The following is an 11,544-nucleotide window of genomic DNA, read 5'->3' as shown; positions in this document are numbered from 1 at the left end:
AGCGCCGCGCCGGAGAGTGCGCGGCCTCCGCCTGCGGCGCCCCCTGCCGGGCCGCGGCGCTGCCTCCGCGCCGCCCCCACTCCCGCCGCCTCGCCCCGCCCGCGCCGCGGCAGGGCTCCGTGCAGCGGGGCGGCGAGAGCGAGCCGGGGGCGCGGCGCGGCGCGGCCTGGCAGACGCCTGGGCGCTAGCGTAGCGGTGAGCGGTGCCGGAGCTCTCTCCGACGCCCCTCAGCAACCCCCGTCTTCTCCCCGCGTCCCTCCTTGCCCCTTTCCCAGCAGCTGCCCCAGCCAGCTCCTTGGCGCTCCCGGCGCGCACCGAACTCTGCCTCTTTCGTGCCCCGTAAGCACTCGGGCCCCGCAGCTTGCACAGGCCCGCGGGCGGCCGGGTGGGTCGGCGTACCCCTGAAGCCATGACCGCGGGGAGAAGGGGGACGCGCAGCCCCAGCTGGGAGGCCGGCGGGCAGGGAGGCTCGGCCGCCTTGGGCCGTCCGTCACCGCAAACCGCTTCTGAGCCGGCGGCTGCGGCCTGTCTTCGTCTGCAAGCACCAGGCAGCCACGACACACTCGGGAGTCTGGCTCTAGAGTAAAGAAAATAAATGTATCTTTTAGCGTATTTCTAAATAGTTGCACGTCAGAGGGTCTACTCTTAATTACTCAAGTGTCACATTCAGCTTTTTTAAAGTTGCCTCTTTCTTCATTCCTGATTTTTATAAAACTGGTTTATAAAGTCCTGTGACATGGCTTAGGACAAGTATGCATACATAAGATTAACTACAAGGTTATTTTAATATTAATGCTCTTTCTTAAAAAGTACAAAAATTGAAGATTTAAATATCTGTTTGTTAAAAACCAAATATATTATGGTATAGCAATACACAAAGTATCAAAGTAACTTTTAATGCCATACTACAGCTATATTAAAAAAAGTATTTTACTATTAATTTTAGTTTTGTTACCCCATGGTAGACTGAAAAGAAGCCTTAAAACAACACAATTTTCCCCCCTGCCCCTCCTCAGAGATTGCAGCATCTGCTAGTCTTACTGCTACAAGGGATCAGTTGCAGAGGGAGGAAGAACTATGTGGAAGTCACGTTTGAGCCATACCATTTATCTTCTGCACCAATGTCCCAGCTTCGCTTCAGCTGATTTAGTGAGGAGTAACATTATAGAAAGCCCAGCCTACAGATAAAGGGTCTTTCATAAGTAATGCCACTGGGTAAAATAAACTCCAGGCATTGTAGTTAACAGCTGTATTAATCTCTTTCTGCATCATTGCTCCTAATATAAACCAAACATCATACAGAGATAGCCTAGACTAATTATTGCTAATGATCTGAGCTGTTTGCCTGACTATACTTATAATATACTGGTGTTACAGTGAGATACAACTAGTAACAGATTAGTTTAATTACAACATTCCATTTTAACCTTCAAGACACATTTTGCTCTCTGAAGATTTCAAATAAGTTGTATTACTTTATTATTGGAACAAGAAAAATAATTACTGAAGGACAGAAATAGCAATTGAGTTTACTTCACAACTAACTAATGGATTTACTTTAGAAAGAAATACTGTGTTTTAAAAAAAAGTATCCTTTGTGAATAACAACAGGAACTCATTGCTTCAAGTTCAGCATTGCATTATGTGTAGGAAAACTGCCTGTTTTCTTCTAATAGGAAAATTCTGTAACCTTGATTAGTTATTTAGTAGAACATGGTTCATCATTTTACAGTGCCTTATAAGTAAAAATGAATCTTGCAAACATGAAATTTCAGGTTTCAAGCATGTAATAGACGTATTGTGTGCTCGTTTTTCTAGCACCTTCCATTCTCTCCACTACCATCAAGAAATATGTAATGATGCATAAAGACCCAGCTGTCTCTTGCTTTTTCACAAATAAGAAATGGAATGATGAAAAAATAGGGAGGCTTCAGGCACAGAGCCAAAACACAGAAGTGATGAATAAGGTGAATTTGTTCAGAGAACAGCTTTAAAAGTCACATGTAGCATCAGGGGTATTCTGAATTTTCATTTCATGAAGTCACTATTTTGCATGGCTAGTGAGCAAATCAAGGTATTTTTCCACATGATTTCTTCATTGTTTCAGCATCCTGGGAATGCCCCTTTAACTAGTAGTTTCTGGATTATCCTGCCTGTGTTTTTATCACAAATGGAAAACTCTCCACTACGCTGAGGAGTATATACATGCATACCACTTTTCTGCCTGGAGGGTGACCGATTCTGCTTCCTGTTTGGTTCACCTCCAACTTTCTGTCTTACCATTAGTCAATGCAAAGACCTGATGCTGGACAGAGTTCCCAGAATCAGAACAAGGTGAATACTTGCGTCAACCTTCACCCTGTTGGCTGATGTGCTCAACTGCAATCACATATTTGGACCAGTATGGAAAAAAAAAATAAAAACTGTCCCAGAAGGGAAGATGTCAATAAGAACAAAGTAGGTTTAGCCCTGGCCCACTACAGGCAGGAAGTATTCAACCCAATGGGCAGAAACTTTTCTTTGTATTTACAGAACAAGGGCTGCGACATTCAGCTGTAGGATATTAGTCTTTTCCTCCCATAATCTTCACCAAGAGAGTAAAGAGTACAGCAAAAGAGGTGGGTGTTTCTACCCACGCATGTCATGAGTGTTGACGAGGGGTTAAAGAGGAGAAAGGAAGCACAGCATAGTGCCCTGAGGAAATCACTCTATGTCTTAGTGATGTGTCTTTATCAGAGTTCATCACATGTTCATGGACACCTTTGTCTCTGTCCTTTTTATCAGAGTTGATAGCTGGAGCAAAGCAGGTAATGGAGAGCTGATGAGGCAAAAATGAGACAGGGCAACATGGAGAAAGTGCAGAAAAACACATAGGATACAAACTGGGGTTATAGGAAGCAGAAGAAAAGAAATTAATTCAGGAATAAAAGTTTGATGAGCTTCAAAAGGAGAAAATGTAGGCTGCAGAGGAGCATATTGACAATGTCTTAGCTGTCTCTTTTAAGATGAAGTGTTGTCTTTAATGTAAACACGAAGAAAGAAAATGCAGCAAGGACTAACTATGGAAAGTAAGAAAACTCCAATAAATGCAACTTCTAGGCAGGGAATCAGGCAGGAAATGGGTGTGATCCAGATTCAGAATAGGAAATGTGACAGATAAGAGAACTGAGACCTTGTTTCCAGTATGAATTGTTTAGAAATAGGAGGGGTTGCCTCTGTTCCGCTGAATTATCATGGCTTGGACATGTCGTGTCGGTATCAGTCAGTTTTCTCCGGCAAGTAACCGTAGTTTTGGCCTGTAGCAGATACCATTGGAAAAGGGTATCCATTTAGGTTAGTTCAAAGTTAGTTTATTTTACTCAATATAAAATTCCCCTGAATGAGTTCTTTTTTTGGCTTATGGACTGCTCGTCGTAACTATGGCCTATGTATGGAGGGGAAAAAAAGAGATATTCCCCTGATCTGAGGAAAGACCATTGTGTCTAAGAGAAATAACTCAGAAGAACTCATCATTGTAAAAAATTACCTACATATTTCAGCTGAGATTAGTGTCCTCCTGAGTAACATGCTATTTGCATAGTAGATCTGCAGGTTAGACCTGCTCAGACAGTAGCATGTTTGTGCAGTTCACATTACCAAAACACTTTCTAAGTTTTACAGTTATGAGTCAGCATTCACATACTTTACCTTTTTCCTCATCCCTCACCCGTTTCAAGTTTGTATATACTTTTGCCTGGCTCACACCATGTGGAGAGCCATAAAATTCCAAATTGCATACAACTGCTGATTTCACACGCGTGGAAACACACACACACAGAGGTCTCCATGTATTTGTGGGACTGGTGTGCAGCCCCTTATATGATGTTTGCATTGGTTAAACACTATAAATATTACTTAACTGATATGCATTTAATGCTTGCTAAGACAGTTGTTATTAAGGGCACAATTTCTACTGACACCTCTGGGAATTTTAAGTGCAGACAAGGGCTGAAAGATCAATCTTTAATCTGCATTTTCTTGCTGCGTATATTACCAACAGCTGAAACTTTGCAAGGACTTTTGTTTTTAGCTGCAGACATAAATGTATGTGCATAGATCATTTGGTACAGCACATATGGATTAAACCTTGAAAATACTTCCAAGTTGCATGAAAATAAGACCAACAGAATTTTTGGTAAGAGATTTGCCTTAATTGGAAAGGCTTAAAATAAATGATCATATGATTAAAAAAAGCAAGGATTGCCTGCTATTTGTTGTAACTCCTATTTCTGTAATGCCCCTGTAGCCAGAGAAGCAGCTGTTCATTGCTGACATTCTCCCTGCCAGGCATTCCAACTCTCTGAGGTAATGGGCTACAAGCATACGGGCCTTTGCTTTAATTCTTTCAGCGTATCCTTCCGCATGGATAGAGCAAGGGGAACGCCTCCAGGAAAAGAAATTAAATGCACACACACAGAGGCACACGGAGACGGGCGATTTGAAAATATTCCCGAGAATGCAATTTGCGCTCATGCAGCGCAGCATCACATGAAAGAGGCTGCCTGAAGAGCTGGCTGGCACAGGTTTATTTTGTTGTAATATTTTCTTCCACCCCCAGCTCTTTACCCAGTGGAATGATATCCAGAGCAAGTTTTTTGAGACAGGAAGTGAGGAATGTTTTCACTATGAGTGATCTGAGAAGAAGGTGGGTTAGCCGAGATAGCAGCTGTTTCGGACAAGAGGAACACAGTAAGTCAGTTCCCGAGGAATACAGATGAGATGGCTCCAGGAGAAGAAGTCTTGGAGCACTGTGGGGTTTTTTCAGCGACACATATGTGAAAGGAGACTTGGTGTCTTTGGATTGCTGCACAAGGTAAGGGGAAAACAGCAGGCACAGTAAAAAAATAGCGGGTGGTCTTCTCTGCTGTGTACTGTAAGACTGAGGAGTTTCAAGCATTTACTTTTTGAAAAGTAAAGGCGGTAGAACTGTGCTTCTGGAGGTAGGGGAGGTTTGAGATATGCACTTATTGCTGCTCTTTCAGTCCAAGAGTCATGTCAAAGATTAACTGCTAAAACAAGGGGAGGGTGGAGTATTCTGGTTTTTTTGGCTCCCCAAATATTTCTGAAATAAATATACGTATTTTAAGCATTTGAAATAATAGGAACACTTTTTCACCATCCTATATTGCAGTTTTATTTCACACGCTGTCATTCATGCAGGCTGTTTAAAAAATCTTTGTAAAGTAAAATGCTAATTATTGAGGGGGGAGTGGGAGGTGTAGGTAAAGGGGAAAGATACCACAATGCTCAGTAATCATGCGTCAGTCATGGCCATGTTGCTGAAATTCTAATATAACATTTTTGAAACTACATGTGTGTGTTGAAATATAAATGTAAGAAGTTTGGCCACTAAAGACATTTTTAGCTGTTGTGTGAAAATTCCAGGCTTGCTAAATAAAGGCTTGTTATTGTAGCGGTGGTCAATTGGATTTGTAACTCCTGGCGGTATGTAGTTCGTTTTTGCTAAAGTAGCTTTATAACAATGCAGACACGTCCGAATTTAAAGTAACACAGAAAGCAAATATGAGAGTACCTAGCACTGCAGAATGCACAGCTGCTGCATAAAAACACCACAGCTGTGTTTGCAAGAAGTACACATGACTAGCAGTAGAAGTTACTGAATGACACCTCAGTGTTATTCATCAAACTTGCCTTTATTCTACAATATTTATTGTATGTCAGGATTTTTTTTTTAGTTGGTCTTTTGTGACATGGACTGGATGTTAGTTACTTAAGTTTTCCTTGTTATAAATGTCTTTCAGAAGTAATGAAGATTATGTCAGACATGTACTGAGTTAAAATGAAATTGTTGAGGGTAAATGCTCAGTAGAGCAATAAATGCAAACAACAGATCATAACCTGAAGAGCGCTCCTGGCATGTTCTGAAAATTCTGCTCTAAACTTCCTTCCTATACTTGCGTTGCTACCTGAAATAACTGAAAGTCCAAGATTGCCTCATGTCAGCATTAGATGGTTTGGAAATTTCACCTGTCAGGTCAGCCTCTAGTTAGTGATATCCCCCCCGCGCCCCATGCCCTTAGAATACTTTTCTAAGGGCCTGATGGAGGCATAAAAGTTTGAAAGTCTTTCATATTCAGTGTTACTACATAAAAACTGAGATTAAAACAGTATTGCACTTCTGACTGCAGCTTTCAAAAAGATGAGTAAGTTGGTTTCTCTCATTGCTGTACCACCGAAGAAAGTGCGTAACTGTGCAAAGAATGTATTGGAAAACAGGCCCTGCGGATGTGAGCTGAGGTCAGTCAGCCAAAAGTTACTCTGCCAGGAATAAACCCAGTGCGAGATTCTGCTGGCAGTGGGCAGGAAACTAAAAGCTTCTGTCTGTAGAGCATTCCCTGCATGCTGCTCCGGGGAGGCAGGATTTTGGAGGATCAAAGTGCATAGCACGTAATAAAGCGAGGAGTCCCCACGTATCACTAAATTTTTCAGGGAAACCTGTTGCTATCAGTTGTTATTTTTTCTGCAGCTGCACCCAAAAATAAATTAGTGTTTGGGTCAGGTTTTCTTGATTCAGTTAAAATTTTAGGTGGTACCTGTTGAGGATTGGGATTGTGTAGGATGGTAGAACTGCTTCCAGATTATTAGAAACCTGATCATGAAATATGCTTATGGTCATTCTCTGGAGTAGGGTTGCAAAGATGCCATTGAGGAAAAATGCTGTGCTGCCTCCTCTTTATCTGTTATGCCTTTAGTATCTTTCCACCTCCCTTTCTTCTTTGCCATGCTGCTTACAAGGGAGTAGGGACTCTGATATGAGGTTTTCAACCTAGAGTTTGTGGTTGCGTTGAATAACATTAGATTTCTAGGCATGTGTATAAACGTACAGGTAGTATGTGGCTATCTGTTTAAAGCTGTACCTTTGAGTTTAAAAACAGGTGCACTAGGAAGACTACTTCTTCGGATTCCCCCACCCAAATAAATGGATATCCTCATGTTATTCCTGTCTGATAATTCTAAGAGTCTTCAGAAATCAAATTATGCCTCTTAAAATGTGCTGCTAATACATACCAGCCTGAAAAAAACCGTGGGCGGTTGTTTTCTTTTTCCTTTCAGGCGGCGCGGCGCTACCACTAGAGGTCCCCAGGCAGAGCTCCCCACGCCAAAAGCAGCTAACAACGAGAGGAAGAAGCGTAGCTTTCCCCCGGGCGGCGCGGCCCGGCACGGCCCTCAGGCACGGCCCACGGGCTGCGGGCAGCGCGGGCCGGCGGCGCAGCTGCCGCTCGGCGCGGGCAGGGCAACGGCCGCCACGCGCCCGGCGCTTGCTCTGGCCCGCGAGCGACCGGGAGCCGCTGCCCCGCCCCACGCCAGCCCAGGCGAGCGCGCGCTGGCAGCGCTGCGGGGCGAGCGGGCCCCGCCCCAGGGGTGTTGCGCGGGGCCGGGGGGGGCGCATCGCCCTCAGCGCTGTGGCGCGCTGTGAGGGAGGCGGCGCGACCCCCCCCAGAGGGGATGGCGGCTTTATATCGAGTGTGTGAAGCGCTTTCACTTCAGTGGTAGCCGCAGTGCCCAGCTTCGCTGTAGCGACCGCTCCCAACGCACGTCCTTCTGCAGAAAAAAAACACCCTGTATTTAGAGAATGTTCTTATTTTGCATGTCCTACTGAAAACCAGCGCTAGTAAGAGTGACAAATTTCTTAGGCTAGGGTGCGTGCGGTAAGAAAACACTTGAAGGAGGAGAAAGGCGAAGCTTCTATGTTATGCAGTTGACAGGAGAGGAGGCGTGAAGGTGTTTGCAAAAGGTGGGGAAATGGGTGGTTACCTTTAGACTGGGAATAAATACGTTTTTCAAGGAAAAATTAGAAAATAAATGGTTCTCAGAATTAGCATACTCTCTTGGCGAGGCAAAGCGTAACTAGAAACATCGTACAGCAGTTTAGCATAAGAAATAATGGTACAGCTAGCTGTAATTCAGGGAAAATTAGAGGAATTGGATTTTAATTGTCTGGTAGGAAATGGCTAAGGTGTGAGCTTTAATGCGTCTCTTCCTGCCTTTCTTTTTTTTTCCTTAATCGTTTATGGGGCTTAGTTTTGTGTTTAATCCAACAGATAGCAGCTGAGGCTGCACCACTGAAAAACAAGCCAGATTGCTGGATTTGCTCTTAAAGAAAATGGCTTTGTTCAGTATTGGGAATACTTTAGGCAACTCGGACTTCATAGAGGTATTTCATTTAAATACTGATTCAGTTTAGAAATACTTATTTTAGGATATTGCAACCACATTTGAGTAAGACTCATCATTCAGTTGCAAGTTTAAAAAAAAGATCAACTCGCCGAAGACCAGTGTCGTCTGTAGAAAAACCAGAAACTCTGGTGCTTATTTCATTATTTGAATGCATAATAGCTCTGCATTTTGGAAAAGCAGACTGATTATTTAGATTTAGAAAAAATATGCATGTTATTTCCCATGTTACCATTCTCCTTTCAGTCGAAGTATTTCTGATTCTTGTATTTATTCTCTTTCTCTTTTGCTCCTTACTAGGATTCCAGTGGATGCCCCTTCTACTTGTCTCTTGGCGGAAAACTTGCTTGTCTTTAATGGATACTGCTGCTGCTGGTTGATCTCTGGAGACTTTACAGCTCCTTGCCTTTTCAGAGGAGATAGCTACTTGTCCCCTCTCAAGGTCCCAGTGGTAGTAGCTTTTTATCAGTAACCATCTCTGGGGGAAAAAGAAGATGCCTCTACCTTTTGGGTTAAAATTGAAACGAACTCGACGTTACACAGTATCCAGCAAGAGTTGCTTGGTGGCTCGTATCCAGCTGCTCAACAATGAATTTGTGGAGTTCACGCTGTCGGTGGAAAGCACGGGCCAGGAAAGTCTGGAAGCAGTGGCTCAGAGGCTTGAATTGCGGGAGGTAAGCGAACTGTCGAGTGAAGGCGTGATTTTTGTCTCTGGTGCTAGATGACCTATGTGGTGAATCCTTAGCATTTTGGGCAATCAGTTTATTCACTGGAGCAGCTATTCTGTGTTCCGCTTGTTTCTTCACCTTCTGGTCTTGACGGGGACTTGGATTGCTCCAAAATAGTTGCAAAACTTATGTTACAGAGCTAGGGAATGCCGAAGGGGAGGACATGTGAGAAGTGGCAGTGAATAGAAGCTTAGAGCGATAAACAAAGCAACTTTTTTAAACCTGACAATGCTGAAAATGCTGTTTTAAGAACCCCACAAAGCAACAAAAAAAAAGTTCTGCCTAAGCAACGTGGTTAAGAATTACTGCAAGACTTGAGACAACTTTTAGCTAAGGATATGAAAGAGAGTTTATTTGTGGGCATGTATTTTTTTCTGATGGATTAGTGTTGTGAAAAGAACCTTAAAGCACAAAATGTGGTAAGTGTACCAGTGACCAACTATTTGTATTGCTTGTTCAAATACCACAAACGTGTTTGGAGACACTGTCTTGGAGCGAGCATCTAGTCATTTAGATCAAGTGCTGGCCTCATGAGGAAACATGGTTTGCACTAGTTGAATCTGTATATATCTGTGTAACCTGCCTTTTTCCCAAAAAATTCCTTACTTGATATTTTGAAGGATCCTTTTGCAACTGAAATTTACTCTTCTTCCGCACATTTAGTGATTATTCATACATCTCCTGTATTGACTGAATTACTTCTGAAATGCTGAGCTGTGAAATGTTCTTTATAGAAATCTACATAGATTGCCAACATATGAACCAATGCCATTGTTTTATGATTTTGTTGAACACAGGTGGATTTGATTGCAGTAGTCGAATGCTCTCGATCCTGTGTAAACTGACATTTCCTGCTAGAGTCTCAAAAGGTTTAGTTCATTTTGTAGTCATTAAACTGTGACAGCATGTGCAGTTTTGGGGGGCAGGAGAGAGAAAACTTTTAATAGAAGTTTAGTGTTGCTAACATTGTTCTGAAAAAGGTGCTTTTGGTCTGTTATGTGGTCTGCCGTATAATGGTGTTTTGAATATGAGATGAATACAGGATGAAAGCCCTAGACTTAGGTAACCAAAATAAGAGTAATCGTGAAAATAATTGTCTAATAGCTATGATTTTTTGAAATGTTATATTTTCATTGTCAAACAATGGCAACTGCTTATAACTTTGCTCAAATATTGAGCAAATAAATTTAGGACTCAGTCCTGGAAACATTTATTACTGTACACAGCATGCATTACTGTAGGATTTCTCAGTAGGAAATGCTATATATAGTCGGTTGTTTTCAGAAATATTTTCTTTTCTGTTTGGAGAATAATAAATGAAATAGATGTGACTCCATTAATCTCTAAGTGTTTGTTTACTGTGGTTGTTTTCAATCCCAATATGCATTCTTGTAGATTCTCCAAATGTTTTTTTAGTGTACAGTTATTTTGGAAAAATGCAATTCTGTGCAACAGTATGACTTTTTTTTATATTGCTCCTTCTAGCAAAGGGAGAATGTAAGTACTCTCGTAGCCCTAGTGTTTACTTAGAAAACATCAGATATTATATATTAGAATTCAGCTATTGTGCGAATGGAGTTTGTCAATTTTATCTATCCACTTTCAGATGTCAGTACTAAGTCAACAGAAGGTAAAGAATTTTAACTGTATTTGGTTTGCAAAACGCAAAGGCTTTGTCTTCCTGAATGATGACTGCTAGCTTTTATTGAACTAGTCACAGAGCGTTGGAGATGCAGCTTTCTTCAGCTATTCTTCAGTATCTCTTTCTTTGGAGCTACTCCTAAAAATCTGTTGTTAAAAAAAAAAAAAAAGAGAAAGATGGCAATTCCCTCAATTAAGAGTCATATATCAGACTAAGGGAGTTGACAGTACACTATTGAACTCTGAGAAGATTCCTTCAGTCATGCATTCTTGCATGGATTATTTTGGCAGGAAAATGTGTTGCAATAAAAGGGAATGGAAAATAGGGATATAAATTACTTTCCAGAGCTTGCATTCAAAAAATGTTGTTCTGCCTTTAAATAGTCACATTTGCCAAGCAGATACTGGATCATTCCTGACTGCTTGCTTAGTAGAAAGTTTTCAGAAAGAAAAATTTGCTCAGCGCTTTGCTTAAATCTGCAAAAAGAACTTTAGTCCTTGATACTGTAAAATACTAAGTACTTTCTGTAAGATGTTGCATATTGTTAATGCACTAAGCACCCTTAAAGCATGAGTGTGAATTCAAAGTGTTAAACATGAAACTATGACTGTTTATATGAATACTGAGACTTAATGCAGTTATGAAAACCAAGGCATCAGTTTCGGATTACCGTATGTGGGCTATGCAGTTACAACGTGGTTCCCATGCACCTTCGAAACAGTTTATTGCAGGAGGTATGAGGGGAGTCTCTAGCTTTTCACACATCGAATGGTAAAATTTGTAAATATCTCTTTCTCTCTGGTGTAGTCTGCAATTACTGAATTTGGACAGTGAATTGAATGGCTTATTTTTAATGCTGTGTCAGCTTTTAAGATATTTGTTTTAACAGATGTTCATGTAAATGAGTAGTCTTCAAATTATGCTTTGTGTGTCTAAACA

General features: G+C 41.8%; 1 protein-coding gene across 1 annotated transcript in view; it reads left to right on the top strand.

Annotated features, from left to right (window-relative positions):
• The first annotated feature begins 4,683 nt into the window (after window positions 1-4,683).
• The window catches only part of PTPN21 (protein tyrosine phosphatase non-receptor type 21), a 42,763-nt gene continuing 35,902 nt past the window's right edge, over window positions 4,684-11,544 (top strand). The window contains exons 1-2 of the mRNA XM_050898232.1: window positions 4,684-4,852; window positions 8,536-8,909. Coding sequence (XP_050754189.1) covers window positions 8,730-8,909 — 180 coding nt within the window. The 5' untranslated portion in view covers window positions 4,684-4,852; window positions 8,536-8,729. The remainder of the gene's footprint in view (window positions 4,853-8,535; window positions 8,910-11,544) is intronic.

This window comes from Gymnogyps californianus, chromosome 5 (genome assembly GCF_018139145.2).
Source record: "Gymnogyps californianus isolate 813 chromosome 5, ASM1813914v2, whole genome shotgun sequence".
Taxonomy (NCBI): Eukaryota; Metazoa; Chordata; class Aves; order Accipitriformes; family Cathartidae; genus Gymnogyps; species Gymnogyps californianus.
This window is presented reverse-complemented; position numbering and strand designations above follow the sequence as displayed.